General features: G+C 36.6%; 2 protein-coding genes across 5 annotated transcripts in view; one reads left to right on the top strand and one right to left on the bottom strand.

Moving 5' to 3' along the window:
- LOC125225329 (adenylate cyclase type 2-like) overlaps positions 1-17,898 on the bottom strand; it is a 43,666-nt gene extending 25,768 nt beyond the window's left edge. For 2 of the 4 annotated variants that reach the window (XM_048128979.1, XM_048128982.1), the window contains exons 1-4: positions 13,561-13,674; positions 9,254-9,436; positions 6,685-6,831; positions 668-833 (exon numbers count right to left, since the gene is read on the bottom strand). In XM_048128979.1, coding sequence (XP_047984936.1) covers positions 668-833; positions 6,685-6,831; positions 9,254-9,436; positions 13,561-13,563 — 499 coding nt within the window. In that variant the 5' untranslated portion in view covers positions 13,564-13,674. Of the gene's footprint in view, positions 1-667; positions 834-6,684; positions 6,832-9,253; positions 9,437-13,560; positions 13,675-17,823 lie in introns of those variants that run through there. The other 2 variants (XM_048128981.1, XM_048128980.1) reach the window with 2 other exon arrangements.
- Positions 1,333-4,527, top strand: LOC125225330. The gene is made up of 2 exons (XM_048128983.1): positions 1,333-2,672; positions 4,458-4,527. The coding sequence occupies exon 1, from the start codon at positions 1,564-1,566 to the stop codon at positions 2,662-2,664; it is 1,101 nt and encodes a 366-aa protein (XP_047984940.1). The 5' UTR covers positions 1,333-1,563; the 3' UTR covers positions 2,665-2,672; positions 4,458-4,527.
- Positions 17,899-18,254: the final 356 nt, after the last annotated feature.

The following is an 18,254-nucleotide window of genomic DNA, read 5'->3' as shown; positions in this document are numbered from 1 at the left end:
AGAAATCTCTTACTGCTTGTCATTTTGACATGGTTGTAGAGTGGGTTCCAATTGGTTGACTATACCCTGAGCTGGATTCGAACCGGCGTCCTCCGTTTACCATACGGATGCCTTGGTCACTTTTTCTTTGTATATGACGTTTATTTCAGTTTATAGTATAATAGTAATAGTGTGACAGTTTAGATAACCTAACCACAAAATTAAAATTTTTAAAAAACCCCCGACCGCGACCTAGTGGACCGATTTTCATGAAACATAGCTAAGAACACTCCCGATTAACACAGCTTTCAAATAAAAAAAAAAACTAAATCTTAATCGGTTCATCCGTTCAGGAGCTACGATGCCACAGACAGACACACACACAGATAGACAAACAGACAGACAGACAGACAGACAGACACGTCAAACTTATAACACCCCGTCGTTTTTGCTTCGGGGGTTAAAAATACAAATTAAAATATTTTTATGAACATAATTTAATTTGTTCTTAGAGTACCATAAGGTTCATTATTTCGAATACGTCAACCAAATGACGCCCAATTCTCCAATCTCTGGTTATCAGTGGCTAAAGCAACGCCATAATGACCAATTCACGATTGATTTCTGCTTTCATCTGTATCAAGACTTAAAATGTTTTATAATGGATACAATTAATCACATTCCTTACCGCTGAACACGAGGTCAAGTGTAATGACGAACGTCACAAAAATGGGAATCCAGAACCACTTTTGCTTCAGTGGGTTGTAGAAACATTTGCACAGAAACAGCATGGGCACCGCAATCCGTAATATGTACATGGCAAATGATAAATACGTCGATTTCCATAACACCTGCTAAACAAACAATAATTATATTACATATTAGGCCAGTAAAATAAGAATTATATTTCCCGACTTCCTTCTTCGCAATTAGGTTAACTATTTGTAGCTGGTATCCCACGCTATAGCCTTACACGGATCTTAAGAGGGTAAATTAAAACATTAATGTGGCAACACTACCATTACCACCATCCGACATCACCGGTTCACCGCCCTCATTCTGTTTTTTCCGTGCATAGCCTTAACACGTAGTATCGAATATTCAAACGTGCCTCAAGATGGCGCCTAAGAAGAGGAAAAGTGATTTGGATTATTCTGAAGAAGAGATACGAGAAAAAATCAGAAGATTAGAACAGCAACTTTCGAGGAAAAAGATCGACGTCGAGTTATTTCTACATCGTCATCAGACGACGACGATGAATATGGTTAGTATTATCTACCCTCAATGTATATTTTTCTTTGCACGTCGACGTACGTCAAGTTTTACGTAAAAATGTTCTTTTATGATGCGAGACATCTGCACGGGGTGTCTTCTTCATACAATATAAGAACGTTAATTGCCCGAAGCACACATAAATGACGAGATGTGATGCGTTCGTCCTGTATGGGGTCGATACCTTCACGACAAAATCTCTTCGATAAGATATGCTGTGTTATGTTGCGAGGCATCTGTATGGGATGTCTTCTTCATACATTATAAGCACGCTTTGTCCAAATGGGACTAAGTAATGCTAGATTTACCTAAATGGGCATTCGCATATCGTTACAGAACAAGTCTGTACTCGTTCGGCTGGAGAGGCGCGCACCGGCGCGGCGATACCGTCGGCGGGGCCGAGCGGCGAGTCAGCGGAGCCTGTGCCGGGGCCGAGCGGCGTGTCGTCGCGGCCCGCGGGGAGGCCCGGCGGCGAGTCGGCGGAACCCGTGGCGGGCCCGAGCGGCGTGTCAATACATCGCGCGCGCGGACGCCGGCCCTACAGCATCGAGCCCCTCGCCGGCACCAGCGACGGCCGCAGCTCCTGAGGTTCCTTGTGCACCAGAGGTCGCTGACCTCGCGCTAAACGAAGACGTTCTTTTATTGCTGGGTGACGCGCCTGAACCGGAGGTTGATTTTGGTAAACCCGTACATAAGGATATCGCCTCCAGGTGGCAGGAAATCCTTATTAAGGGCCTCCCGAAAGAAGTAACTGAGAATTTGCTCAAGGAATACTTGATTCCACAAAACTGTGACTTTCTAGTCCCTCCTATTCTTAACCCAGAGGCTAAAGTAGCTTTATCTGACTTTATGGTAAAAAGAGATGCCGCATTATCGGCAAAACAGAAACAAATAGGTATTGCTCTAGCTGCCTTGTCCCAAGTGGTTGAATTAGTAATAAATAAGGAAACTTCGACACAGAAAATACTTAAACCATTGGGCGACGCTTGTCGTGTTCTTTGCGATAGTCATTTTTGTGAAACTAAGACCCGTCGTGGGTTCGTAACTGCAGCCATTAACGCTGATGTTAAAGATATTATTACCGAAAGTCCTCGAGACAAATTTTTATTCGGTAGCAATATAACTGAGCAATTAAAATCGGCTAAATGTATTAAAGAATCAGGATCTGTTTTAAAGCAAAGCAAAAATGAAAAATCTCAAAAGTTCAATGTTAATAACTTCATTAAACGTAAAAACTATAACAATACACAGTATAGCAGCCGTTTAAACTGGAAGACAACGCCTCGAAGAGCCCCCAACAGACAGGAGCACCGGAGACCTTCGACGCGTCGTCCGGCGACGAGAGCGAGCTTTCAACGGAGGGAGAAGTCGGAGCGGTCGCCGAGCCGGAGCAGGCGGGCCAGGAGGCGCTAGTACCCGAGGTAAGCTACTGCGGGCGGCTCAAGCATTACGTTGCTAACTGGTCCCAAGTCACCGATGATCCTTTGATCATATCTTGGTTAGAAGGTTACAAAATACCTCTTACTACTACACCTATCGATACCTGCAAGCCAGTTGTGTACCCTAAATCGTCCCAGGAACACTCTGATTTTACTAAAGCCATTAATTCATGCTATAGAGAAATGTTCACATCGTTCGGATGAATTTCTATCGAGTATATTTTTGATTCCAAAGCCTAACGGCGATAAAAGATTTATTTTAAACTTAAAACGTTTAAATAAACATATCACTACGAGTCATTTCAAAATGGAAGATTATAGGACGGCTGCGAAACTAATTACAAAAAATTGCTATATGGCAAATATAGATATGAAAGATGCTTATTGTTTTGGTACCAGTTCATCGTGATTTTAAAAAATATCTGAGATTCAAATATAACGGTACATTGTATCAATTTAATGTTGTTCCTTTCGGAATTGTATCGTAGCACGTATGTTCACAAAGTTACTGAAACCTGTTATGGAGTACTTACGGGCTCATAATTTCGTTTCAGTAATTTATTTGGACGACATTTTTTGCATTGGACGAACTTACAGTGAATGTTACGAAAACGTAACACACACAATTTCACTTCTAGAAAATTTGGGTTTTCTAATAAACTTCCAAAAAAGTTGCCTTGAACCTCATAGAGAATGCAAGTTTTTAGGTTTCATGTTCAATTCAAGATACATGACAATGTCACTAAGTACCTAAAGATAAAATTAATAAAGCTTTATTAAACTTTTCGCACCTGAAAAAATGCAGGCTCAGAGAATTAGCGAAATTTATAGGACTGCTCACCTCTGAATGTCCAGCCATTCAATATGGGTGGCTACATACAAACAATTTAGAGCGGTGCAAATATCTTTGTTTGCTAGATAATCCTGACTATGACCAAAAAATATCCATACCTCGGTATTTAAATTCAGATATACGAGTATCTTGGTGGTTACAAAATATTCATCATGGTTACAATCTATTGCGTTGCAATGAATTAAAAAAAAAAAAAATATATATATATATATATATATATATATATATTCTCTGACGCATCTGGAACTGGTTGGGGTGTTTTTTGTAGTGGTCAGGAAGCATCAGGTTTTTGGAAAACAGACGAGATCAATTTGCATATTAACGTACTTGAGTTAAAGGCAGCTTTTTTCGGATTAAAGGTCTTCGCTGAAAATATGTCAGATTGCGAGATCTTGTTGCGAATAGATAATGTCACTGCAATATCGTGTATTAACAGGATGGGTAGTATACAATACCCACAACTCAACCAAATATCCAGGGAGATATGGAAATGGTGTGAAATGCGTAGAATAATGATTTATGTATCTTACATAAAAACTAAACATAATCATGAAGCAGATTTTTTGTAGTTCGGCGTATGAAAATATTGTAACCCATTTTGGAAAAACACATGTTGACCTTTTTGCCAGTCGGTCGAATGCGAAGTGACAAACTTACATTTCATGGAAAAACGACCCTAATGCCTGGGTGGTCGACGCTTTCACTGTCTCCTGGTCGAGTTTGTTCTTCTACGCGTTTCCACCATTTTCAATGATTTTAAAAATGTTGCAAAAAATTATATCAGATAAAGCGGAAGGTATTGTCGTTGTACCATTTTGGCCTACCCAACCCTGGTTTCCGCTCATGCAAAAGTTAATCATTTCAGAAACATTATATTTTGGACCAAACATAAACCTTCTGACGTCTTCTTTCAGATCTGCACACAGTCTGCACAAGACTCTTATCCTGGTTGCCGTCAAATTATCCGGCAGGCGTTACTGAAACAACAGATGTCCCCTAATGCTATAAAAATTATGATTGCGTCCTTAGCGGATAACACTTATAGACAATACGATTGCTGTATACGGGCTTGGGTAGATTATTGTAATTTAAAAACATGCGATTATTTTGATTGCTCAGTTATTACTATAATAGATTTTTTAAGCCTGACCTTTGAAAAAGGTGCAAAATATAGTACGATTAATTCATATAAATCAGCCTTAGGACTTATTCTAGGCCCAATAATTAATGATGAAAAAATCAAGCGATTCATGCGAGGTGTATTCAGATTACGACCTACTGCCCCAAAGTATTCTTTAACGTGGAATCCAAATATTGTTTTATCTTATTTAGCCGACAAATGGCCAAACGAAGATCTTGATTTGCAAAATCTGTCCATGAAAACTTCCACTTTATTAGCATTAGTGACCGCGCACCGTGTCCAGACTTTGTCTTTAATAAAACTAGATAACATACAAGTCTACGATGATTTGGAAATTATCATAAAAATCCCTGATATCATAAAAACATCGAAAGCAAATGCTTTACAACCTGTGCTCAAACTCCCTTTCTTCAATGAAAGGCCTGAGATTTGTCCGGGGCGAGCACTTGTATGTTATATAGAAAAAACAAAGTTATTGCGTCAACATAATCAAAAAATTTTATTTATCAGTCATAAGAAACCACATGGAAAAATTTCGTCTCAAAGACTTAGCCATTGGATAAAGGACACCTTACATAACAGTGGTATAGACACTACGTTGTTCAGTGCCCACAGTACGCGGCACGCGGCCACTTCTGCTGCAAAGAAACTTGGAGTTAATATAGAAACAATTAGAAAAACTGCGGGTTGGAGTGAATCGTCGTCAGTTTTTGCAAAATTCTATAATAAAGAAATAATTGATGATCCTAATCAATTTGCAAAGTACATATTATCTGGTAATGGTGAATAAATAAAAATAAGTAATTTGTTCATTACTTGTACTCAATGTGATGTGATGTGATGATTGAAGGATATTTGAGAAATATAAGTCTTTTTTCTCCACGTAATTTTTTTTTGTTACATCCTCTCAACATCCTACAAATAGTTAACCTAATTGCGAAGAAGGAAGTCGGGAAATATAATTAGTGATTAAACGAACTTACCTGTAAGTGAAGTTCGATCACAATTATATGACCGACTTCCTTCGAAGCAATTAGTAATGACCCTCCTCATTCTAGTACGTTACAACAGTGTACTTTTATACCCAACCCCTACACAAAAAAAAAAAAAAAAAAAGAATGAGGGCGGTGAACCGGTGATGTCGGATGGTGGTAATGGTAGTGTTGCCACATTAATGTTTTAATTTACCCTCTTAAGATCCGTGTAAGGCTATAGCGTGGGATACCAGCTACAAATAGTTAACCTAATTGCTTCGAAGGAAGTCGGTCATATAATTGTGATCGAACTTCACTTACAGGTAAGTTCGTTTAATCACTAATTATCTCAGATCAACCGAGGTCAACATTTGTGATCTGCGGCTTTCTTATTTGGGCTATTTCTTTTTCAAAGTTGTCCACCCCAGTTTTTTTGTAAAGTGGATATTTTTACGCGATTTATACTCAGACGCAAGGTCTTTCGATCCTGATATGAGAAAAAAAAATCCCAAGATTTCATACCTTCCATTCCATTACTCCATACAAAATGTATGAAAAAATGGTAACTTTTTTTCCCCTTTAAAACAGCTCGCGATTCTGAGTGGAAACCACATCAAAAATTCCAAATCCATTAAAAAGTGGGGTTGACACCTTTGAAAAAAAATGGCCCATTTGCTGGCCAAGGTGTGCATACCATATTTTTGTTAGACGGAGCCGGGAAATTCGACGCTTTGCGGCTGGACAACAGAAGAAGTATTTTTCAATATGTATAACATCAACATGGAGCGCTCTATCATTAAATTGATTTTTAAGCTTTATATACTGAATTTTTTTACGTATCAGCATGGTAAGCAAAACTGTTATCATACCGAGTAGATATTAAAAACATATCTACATATTACAACGCACAATAATTTTCTTGAATGGCACTGTTCCGACTTTAATAGCCACTTCAGATTTTCTCTAATAGGTACATGCGTCAGATTATTTCTTCGGCCTATTTCAACTATGTATTTATTCACTTACCTCTGAGTACGTACTAATAATTACTAAACCGATATGTGTCGTTGAGAAAAACACTAACAACGATATGTAAATGTAGATGAGCGACTCCCTTAATTTGTCGTCATATTTTCTATATAGTCCTTCTAAGTCTTTTTGGTCGAATTGATCCTGTAACAAGACAAATAGTACCTATGTTATATTTATTCATACAATGTCCGTCTATCTATATTATATTCATGGTGTCTGTTTATTTATTTATTAATTTATTATATATTTATTTTTTTATTTAATCAAAAAGTAACACAGCATTACAGTTTACAATAAGGCATTGTTTATATTTTAAGGGTGAATCCAGATAAGTGTCTGTGAGTTATGAGTTGCGTAATGTCAACTATTTCAAATGTGCTTCGTCGGCAGAAAATTTATATAGCGTTCCCTTGTAGGTAAAAAAACGTTTTGTATGAAATGGCGGCAGGTATGGGCAACCGAAATCTAAATTACGTGGTCCTAAATGTAATGGTGTATGATTTCTATGAAAAATCGCGAACCTAACGACAATTCACCTAGAAACTAAAAAAGGAGACTTACTTACGTAATTTCAGACCTTTAAAACCATTGAAATGGGTAGATACAGTGTTACCAAAGAGGATTGAGTATTATAGAGAGTTACTGTCAAAGTAAAATGTGTAATCACAGTGCATAGACTGCCATCTCTTGACACAGGCTTAAAACTTTTGAACCTCAGTTTTGACAATTTGGTCCATATTCTTAGCTTGATATGTGTTAAAATGTCAAATATTAACATTAGCGCCATCTATCTGAGCGTACCCCAAAGGTGTAATGCCATCTAGGTCACCGTAGCTTTTTCTGTATGGTACTGAGATGGTACTGAGGTACGTTTTTTTCTTAGACTTTATCTGTCTATACGGAGTTATATATGTCTTTGGTGTTACTAATGTCTATTAAGACGTAGAGGTAAATAAAGAGCCAAGCTCATACGACTTTGAACAGGATTTGGTATTTGCGGACCGATACGACCTTCAAATCTTCAAGAAAAGAGCGTACACCCATCTTAAAGGCCGGCAACGCACCTCCAACACCTCTGGTGTTTCGGGTGTCCATGGGCGGCGGTGATCGCTTACCATCAGGCGACCTGTCTGCTCGTTTGCCTCCTATCCCATAAAAAAAAAAAAAAAAAAAAAAAAAAAAAAAAAAAAAAAAAAAAAGATATTATAAGACATTAAACATTTTGGAGATGAAAAGCAAACATAGGTGGAACTTTGCTCAGCTAGACCAGATTAAGGCCCAATTAACTGTGGCTTTAATTGTTCAAACGGTGATAAAAAGTATAACTAAGTGTGTGTGTTTAACGAGAGTAAGTAATTTAAAGCATAAATACGTAAATAATGCGATGCGGAAGTTACAGTTGGCCATCTCTTAAAGTTGTAACTGCATTGAAATAAATTACATATATCAAACCAGACTTTACTGCATTATCAAACTGAAGTTGATAAAAAAGATGATATTGATATGATTTATTACTCTCACGCCTTGTCGTGCCTTCTTGTATTTTATAAATCATTAAATGTCGCTTTAAGTATGATCATATACATTAGTTATAGTAATCACATAATTATGTTATTTAGATCAAAGTCTGGTGTAAATGGTAAACTGAAAGAACAAGAGCTAAACATTGCCTCGAGAGACATCTCAACCGTTTGGTATTAAACTAGGTTTGTATTTTGCATTCCATAACAAACATGAGTGCACAATATTGTCTTCAGTTAGCGTGATAGTTACTCAGAGAGGGTAGTTTTTGCACATTTGTAATTTTTCTCAATCCCCCGTTGACTACGAACGAACGCTGTAAAGAGTTCGAAAAGTCGGGATGTAGAATTGTAGATATAAATTCATTATACACGATATAATCCATTTTCATGGTTTAATTTCATTATGAGTCCAGTTACAGTTTTTAATATTTTACCATAAAAGCAATTTTAAGTGTAGAGAAAGGCTGATTTTATAAGTACATGATTGAAATTAAGAAAATGAGAGAGAGAACAATTAAAGCACTTCATCTTTGTCAGTACTTGTAATCGTCGTCCGATAAGAAACATAAGAAGGCACTTCCTTCTTAAGAACTTTCGTAATATTGATTATTACGACTATTACATTTACCTAGCTACTTATTGTATTGATTTCTGAGACCGATTTTTGATTTTTGAACGCACGAATTCGCCGTTTCAAAGTCTGTGGAAAACGTCGAAATGCTATGTTTGAAAAAGGACGGCGGGTAATTTTAAATCTAGTATATCTAGTGGTGATGACCACTCGTTTCCGATTTTGTTAGAAGAATTTAAACCTTTAGTAGTGGAATATTATTGAACGAAATTCACAGAATCGTAAGCGATATTCAAAAATCAGACCTCTCGGCTCGGAACAGAACAGAACAGTCTTCGAGAAAATAGGTCTTTACGTACAAACCTATTATTGTTCTTATTGTTCAATTGCTTTAATTTATAATAAAACGTTTGTAAAGGGTAACAGTATTATAGCTTCAGCATAATTATGCAGTAAATTGGATACATACCCTCAAGTACTTCCAGTTCCACTGCTTGCCGCCAACCTGCTCAGCCTCCTGTACTCTGAACTCGTGTAATGATGACAACACGCTGGTCGCTCGACCATTGTTCATGGAATATCTGGCTAGCAGCTCTAGTGCCCCCACTTGTAGCACCACGGAACCTGTGGTTCGCGACATGGAACTTTCACCCTGGGGGAAAGAATATTGTGATAAGAATGCTGGAAATACATATTCAGTCAAAATAACGAGTCTAATCTGCTGATTAGTTAAATGCTACTACAACGTCCAATTTTTACGACGGTGGCAAACAGGTATACGACCCGCCTGATGGCGAAATTAAAACTACTTACTAGATTTAAGATTGATCATTCTTTGTTTAGGATTTTTTATGAATTCAGTTGTAAATATGTTTAAAATCTATGCATCTGTGACATCTAAAGCATAATATATCATTCAAATATCGAGCTTTTCTCTCGTACTTTCCCGGAGCTAATTATATTGATCTCATTGTGCGTTTTAGCTGTTTTTTTTATCCTAGGTGTTCAAATAAATCTTGACCAAGAGCATACCTAAATGAGCCATTTTCCGCTGATGTTAGATTTAGGTGCCTGTAGATTTACGCGAATTGCCGTATGCAATTAGCCAATCAATTGCCATGTATAGACAATGTAATCGGATAACAAACTTAATTCGGTGCGCATTTTTTGTGTGATACTATACAGCCACGATCACGGATGAGTTTATTAATTATGTTGCGGTACAAATTCACAAAAAAAAATGTACTTATTTGTACTTAACACCGCTTTACTTATTTGTACTTAGCTCCACTTTTTAACCGCCTTCCAAATCTCAAAGGAAGGGGTTATCAAGTCGTCTGTATGTTTTTTTTTTAATGTTTGTTCCTCGATATCTCCGTCGTTACAAGACCGATTTTGAAATTTTTTTTTTGATTGAATGTATATGCATACAGATTGGTCCCATTTTTATCAGAACCCAGTTCTGATGATGGGATCCTGGAGAAATCGAGGGAACTCCTCAAATCTGAAAGGCATACATAATTATGGTGATTTTTGTGTTTTTATAAGAACAGTGTGCATTTACGTACGGAACAGTGACATTTGGTGCAGTGGAACTGCTGATGATGGTCAGAACGGAACTCCTCAAACCTGAACGGCACACTTCTAGTGACTTTGGTATTTTTATAAGAACAGCATGCACTTACGTCCAGAACAGTGATATTTGGTGCAGTGGAATTGCTGATAATGGTCAGAACAGAACTCCTCAAATCTGAACGGCACACTTATAGTGACTTTGGTATTTTTATAAGAACAGCATGCACTTACGTCCAGAACAGTGACATTTGGTGCAGTGGAACTGCTGATGAAGAGTGAGCCGCCCCTGGTTAGAGTTCCGTTCTGATAATCATTCTCATCTGTAAGTACATCAGAATCATTCAGATTTCAAAATTGGTTCAGAAATGACGGAGATATCGAATAACAAACATTAAAAAATATACAGCCGAATTGATAACATAATCCAACATTTGAAAGTATTTATCACCAGAACCCCAAAGGAAGGCGGTTTTTTTTTCTTAAAAATTATTATTTTACCACTTTGTCGGCGTGATTGATATACATATCGATACCAAATTTCAGCTTTCTAGTGCCAACGGTCACTGAGATTATCCGCGGACGGACGGATGGATGGACGGACAAACAGATATGGTGAAACTATAAGGGTTCCTAGTTGACTACGGAACCCTAAAAAGGCGCGAAATTCAAAGTTTCTATGGGACGAAAACCAAATATATATTATGCATTTTTTACCGCTAGTTTTAGTGACCGAAAATTTGGTATTGGTAAAAGTGTACATTTTGATTTTGTAGTGGTGGTAAGGCGTTCTACCACTAATACCACTGGCAGCGCGTAGTTTTTTCTGCCTGAGGCTTTTATAACCAATCCTCGTCATGTTTGTCTACACCCGTTTTAAGATCACGGCGCCACTCTGGTCTCATCTCAGCCTTAGATTCCCAAATTTGAGGTTGAATATTAAAGTAGATCAGGTCCCTCTTGCAGCAATCCTTAAATCTAAGTTTAGGGCGTCCAACCGGCCTCTTGGCATTTGCAACTTGAGAGCATGACTTGACGCGGGAGTCTGGCTGGTATGATCTATTCTATGTATATGACCAAGTCAAGTGAGCCTTCTTTGCTTATCATAAAAGCTAAGAAAAATGCTTCATTATAATTATATGGAAAGCTATATAGGTAGGTACGTAGTAATATAGAAAGGAAGTACAGAATCAATATATTTTTTGGAGACATTCTTCCATATCTCAATGTAGACAAAATCAGCCAAAATTAGCAAACCTAGTTGTATGAATGCTAGGTGATGGTATAGGTAAATATAAATATCTTAGAACAAATTAAATTATCCTCATAGAAAATAATTTAATTTGTATTTTTAGTAGACACATACTATTTTAACATCCTTCATCAACATCGTTATCATCCGTCATCATACTATTTTTTTATCCGTCGCGATAACGGAGGACGCTGGTTCGAATCCAACTTTGGACACTTGGAGGCCTTGGTCATTTTTTCTTTGTATATGACATTTATTTCAGTTTAAATATAAATTTACTTCAATAAATAGATATTTATATACTCGGAAACTAATATTAAACTATGTACAACCTAATAGGAATCTGAATAAATTTATTTATTAACATGAATTTACAGTTAAAAAAGAATAGTATCCCACAAAAAATTCTGTGACGTGGTTTTGGTGTAAAGTACTGACTAAATCTTCCTAGTTTTAATTACCTACATATATCTGTGGACAACCAAAACTGTTAATAACTTGACAGTCACAATTGCCTTAAGCTTTGTACTTTTTTGCCTTGTACTTTTTTTCAATTGTGCAATAAATTTTAAATAAATAAAAGACATACTCTGTTTACAAACCATGTATTATAAATTTTTCCCTTTATACAGTTTCACCGTTTGTCAAGTGGTGCGAGTAAAACAACGGTTAATTTAAAGGACATTCTTACACAGATTGACTGAGGCCCACGGTAAGCTCAAGAAGGCTTGTGTTGTGGGTATTAGGCGTCTATACTTTAGTGAACCAGCAGCGTTATTGAGTTATTCATTTATTTAAATTAAAAAAGTAGATCCTTATATAGTTTTTTTTTACCCAGTGGTTGACTGGTAGAGAATTTCTGAAGGCATTAAGTCCACCAGCTTATGCGCAATAAATAAATATAATATACAGTAATGTGTTTAGAATATTTACATTACTTAAAATGCTCTAAATAACTGATGTCGTTCCTCTGCAGTACAAAGAGCATCACAGCACAGAGTTCATAAAATTAACCATCGCACTAACATAAAATAATGATTACAATCAAACTAATTTACTCCTTCACGTAAACTGTGATTATGATGTGAAGAATTGTGATGTTAAGTCGGGCTCGGGTCAAATTAAGGGCTTTACACTATGGGCTTAGTAAACTACGGTACTTTCGTATTAGATAACTACATTGTTACTCGTACTTCTAAAAAAAAAACGTGACATTTCAAGCTAGCCCGAAAAGTCCCCAAATTTGCCCGAAAATCGGAAGTAACTCCCATGTCACCAAGGAGGGCCAAAAGTCACCAAAATGGTGACTTTTGGGACCGTCTGGCAACACTGATCCACCAGTTGAAGATGGTAAACGTACAGGTATCTAAAATTATCTAATCAGCAATTACAGATCAGTTATGTGCCGATTGATTTCGTTTTGTGAATGAATCTAGTTTGATATCAAAGTCTAATAGTAGTTATTGTAGTTAACGAAATAAAAATTCCAACTTGGAACGTAAGTGATACCCATAGATTTATAATAATGACAGGCCATGTCCTATTAAATATTTTTTAAATCATGCTATGCAAGAAAAGCAATAAATAGATGAAAATCAATAACAATATGTTGTTTACTATCTAGTACTTAAACCATATCATATTATTCATAATGAAACCAACTGGTTTGATACTTCAGGATTTTATTTGTGTTTTATCATATCACGATTAAATATTCTGAACCTGAAAATTAACTTCAAAATTGAAATAAGTTAAATTTCGATAACTACGAGTACGATATTAAAATTCACGTTCATTTTCAAAAGTGTACAATAACATTGCAGAAAAATAAACATGTTTTGTTTGCTTAGGTGTCCTTATCAAAACAATACGGAGGCAAAGTCTACGAAAACCAATTTATACAATTTAATTTAATTAGGTATTAAAATTAAGCGATGAGGTTCAAAACGTACCATTGTCAGAAGATTTTAAGTATCATTATCACTCTCACGGACTAAGAACAAACACTTTTTCAGCACTTTGTAACGTCTGACTGCTTGAGGGTTCTGTCAGCGTGGAAAGAGCCGCGGTGAATGGGCCGCTCGCTAATGATATCAATGATTAAGCGCCACTTATACAGATATTACCTGATAATTATTGATAATTTAATACGCCCTTTATTTAAAAAAAAAATCACCTTAATTACCTACTGAAAAGTTATGAACGGATACGCTGTGGCTAAATACGATTAACTAGCAACACACGTTACATTTGCAATGATTTCTGGATTATAATAGAATTTTTTAGTTTATCATAGGTTTGCAATGAAAATATGACTTTGAGTTGCGGTAGCGGCCGATTACGAAACCGGTATTATTAGTTATTTAGATAAGGGGAATATGAATTTTGGTTTTGATAATACATATGACATTCTTTATTAATTAATCTCACTTTCGGACTACATACGACAGATTTGGATTAATTATGTAAATTGTACATTTTCAAATGCATTTAATAGTTCGTACATATATCGTCGGTTACAGCATTTTTTTTGTATAGCTACTAAATTATTAACCCAAACAATATGACAATTCGTGGATTATAATACAAGTCTAATATCGTTCGAGAAATGGGCCCCTGTCCAAGGCGCTCAAAATACTAGGTGGGCCATTTTTTTCAAAGTTGTCCACCCCACTTTTTTTTTGGATTTGGAATTTTTTATGTGGTTTCCACTCAGAATCGCGAGCTCTTTCAATACTAATAGGAGAAAAAAAGTGTCCCAAGGTTTTTTCCCACTCCATTACCATTTTTTCATACATTTTATATGGCGGTAACGGAATGGAAGGTTCGAAAAAATGTATGGAAATTTTGGGACATTTTTTTTCTCCTATCAGGATTGAAAGACCTCGCGATTCTGAGTATGAATCGCGTAAAAAATACCCATGTTACAAAAAAAGTGGGGTGGACAACTTTGAACAAAATGGCCCAGGTTCTAGATATTACTTCTAAATAGCTACATATCGTCACTACTTTAAAAAAAACTTGTATCTTCGTCTGTAAATGAAAGGAAAATTGTAGTAAGTATGTATGGAATGCATATAGACTTACTGCGTTCTAACTTTGAGGAACAGCGTGAGATACGAGATTGTTTAAAAGTAGTGACGATATTTTACTATTAGTTAGTAACATTGGGTGGTGTTGTACCCTTGTTAGCAAATAAGTTCGTTTCCCCCAAAAGTAAACGAAAACTTCGTACAGAGCTTCATTTGCCCGTGAGTGTGCCCGTGAGAATCATTGACGTCTTCACACATTATAGTGTCCCTTCTAATTGCCTCTGCCACTTATTTTCTTGGTTACCTTTTTAGTATTGTTTGCATGAAATTTGTAAGGTCGCAGTGCAAGTACCTAATCACTGGAATGTCTGGAATAACGCTTACTTGTGAAGGTGGCAGTAGACGATAAGACGACATATTGAAAGCGTGAGAACGAATTTCGAGGCCGAAACTATTGATGATGTATCACGAACTTTTGTTTTTAGGGTTCCGTACCAAAAAGGTACAAAAGGAACCCTTATGGTGCAACTCTGTGCGTCTGTCACATTAAGTATAAGAAGTATGTATAAGAAGATGATAGGCGTAATTTTGCGCTTTCTGTCAACCTAGTTTTTAAAATAAATTTTATTAAATTCGATTGACTATCCGAGTCAATCATGTCACTGTACAATTCTATGGCGTCAATCAACTTCTTGACGCTGTCTTCATCGCTCGTTATTTCAGGCAATAAAGACACCGCCGTTTTAAGGTTAAACTTTTCCATGGTGTTTTTGCTTTCAATGCCCTGTGCCGTACAAAATTCTTGTAACTGTACGTACAAGTTTTCTATTCGAATACAAATTTCTTTAATAGGAATTATGTCACTACCCTTAATAAGATTTTTTGATATATCTGCATCTAATGTCTCTGAACACTTTAGGTATTGTGTATACAATTGAGTAGCTTTTAACAAGGTATTTTGCAACACATTAGGAGTTCTTTTAATTTTTGCTAATTTTTGTGTATTGTCTTTAAGTTTTTTTAAACTGTCGAAGACACTAGAAAGTTCTTCCACCATTACATACTATAACTAGGACACATTGCACTATGTAGCATACTGTTTTTTTTCTTACGTGAATTTAACACTCACTATTACGACACCGTTGTTTAACACTGCTCCTGCATTTCCTCCTGCACTAGACGTCGTCGTCTGCTGGCCGCTTATCCCTTCTAAACGATCTTCTGAACATGACGTGATGGTTGATTTCTCGTTGAATCCACTTCTTGTGGCACTTATGGTATATTTTATATATTCCGTAAAGTAACGTCAGCAAAACAATGAATAATATAATGGCTAGGATGATGTTGGTGGTGGAGGCATGAAATTTCAATTGTAGCAAGTCGACATTGTTGCTGCCCCCTGCTGCAGTTTGAGCGATTATCACTTCTTCTTTTTTCTCAGTGGAAGTTGAAGAACCCATTTGGAATTTTCGTTGCACTGGTGTTATTAGACACTAAAACTTTTCCTGCTAATGGTTGGACTGCGATTATGCAAATTATCGGCTGGAATACTGTCTGTTCTAGTAAGGCCGCAAACAGTCTCGGTTTCGAATCACTCGCGACGCACATATTTGGTCTGATCACTGACTTATTAGGCAAACACGCGCGGCGCGTGGCGACTGGCCAAGGGTCGCCATGTACGGTTGGCGGAATAACAATAAAATACGGAGCTCGATTACATGTGTTTATTGTTCAAACTCAACTTACAGACTACTCAATACATGGATGATACATGACATATATATCTATAGATACACATACACCACATAAATATCTCGGGAACTACTAATGCTATCAACTTGAAATGTGGATTAGTTGTAAACATTGTGAACCTTTACAAATAGAAAGTATTTTTATTAAAATTTATATAAATTTTAATTGTAGAAAATGGCCAAAATGAGCAAACTGTAAATTTCAAGTTACTAGGTAGGTCAAGTGGGGTATCGTTAGAAAGAGCGCAAATTGAACGTAAACAAACTATTTTTTATATTTTTTTGTTGTGGAAAAAGAAAGAATTTTGAAGGAAAAAAAAAAACCGTTCCCACCCCTTATCTCCGAAGTTTATACGGAACCCTCGGTGAGCGAGTCCGACTCGCAGGTTTTTTTTAATAGCTTTTGCCCGTGGCTTCGCTCGCGTTATTTCGAAAATTGCGGAATGCTCATACAAAATTCCAACCCCCATTTTAGGGAAGTGAGGGGTGAGGAAAGAGACAAAAGTAGCCTATGTCACTCTCCATCCCTTCAACTATCTAAAAAATCACGTCAACTCGTCGCTCCGTTTTGCCGTGAAAGACGGACAAACAAATAATAAATAAATAAATATTGGGGACACCTTACACAGATCAACTTAGCCCCAAACTAAGCTTGGGGCTAAGTTGAGGGTAAACTAAACTGAAAGCTTGTACTATGGGTGCTAAGCGACGATATACCTACATACTTAAATAGATAAATACATTCTTACATATATACAGAGAAAACATCCATGACTCAGGAACAAATATCTGTGCTTATCACACAAATAAATGCCCTTACCGGAATTCGAACCCAGGACCGCGGCTTAGCAGGCAGGGTCACTACCAACTACGCCAGACAGGTCGTCAACAGAAACACACTTTCCCATTTGTTGCCCGCGACTTCGTTCGCGTAGATTTTTTATTTCAAAATGAATGTATTTCTCGATATGGATACATGTTATGTATTTATAATAAAACTTGATCCCCATACAAAGCAAACTTTAGCTTTAACTTTAACTATCTTTTGAAATGCATGTGACAGTTCTTAATCTGCGCGTTCTTGACATTTTGAAGTGCGGTAATACTGGTTCGGTTAGTTTATTCAAATTGATAGTTTTATAATTATGACGAGGGTTCCAAAAGAAAAAGACACTTCTACTTCAGAGAATCTTAATATAAGAGTTTTTAATGATTGATTAATATGAACATAAATTATCATAAAGTAGGCTCGATCGATCCTCCATCTCTGTGAGAATACTGATGGTATCTATCTAAAGGCGAGCCTGCACTTTCCTGATTATGCAAATGTACATGATAAAATGCTCATACTTGAAAGCTGTTTGTGGCGCCTATATCAGGGTATTAACTGAACAGAACAGATACAGAGATACAGAGGTTTTGGATACATTACCTGTCTCACCTACTTGCAGTTAATTAGATACAAATCCCATTTACATAATTCGTCCCTTAGTATGACGCTTCACTGTTAATGTCAAAAGTTAAGCCACTTTATTCCAATGAAATGAAACTTGTGGAAACTACAACGTTCCGTTTTAGTTAACTCTATATTAAAGTTTCCACTTCTGTGCAGCACGAAGATAACGGGTAATACTAAATCTAAATAATAGTAATTCATTTTCTAGGACACGAATATAGTGGTCGCCTTATGTTTCAATTAACACTTGTTTTACAAACTCCATCTAGTGAGGAGACACTGAAACCTAAAGGACTCGTGTGTGGTTGTGTGGTGTGGTTTAAAGTTTAGGAAAATTCCAATAGATGGCAGTGTTATGCTCAGTTAGAGGAAAATGTAAATATGGATTGGATAGCAGTTCGTTTTGA

This window comes from Leguminivora glycinivorella, chromosome 4, assembly GCF_023078275.1.
Source record: "Leguminivora glycinivorella isolate SPB_JAAS2020 chromosome 4, LegGlyc_1.1, whole genome shotgun sequence".
Taxonomy (NCBI): domain Eukaryota; kingdom Metazoa; phylum Arthropoda; class Insecta; order Lepidoptera; family Tortricidae; genus Leguminivora; species Leguminivora glycinivorella.
Note: the sequence above shows the minus strand (reverse complement) of the source record. Positions and strands in the feature narration are given on the sequence as shown.

What these genes read in the sequence shown, in the direction of transcription:
- LOC125225330 (XM_048128983.1), top strand. Translation starts at nt 1,564, where the DNA reads ATGGGCATTCGCATATCGTTACAGAACAAGTCTGTACTCGTTCGGCTG.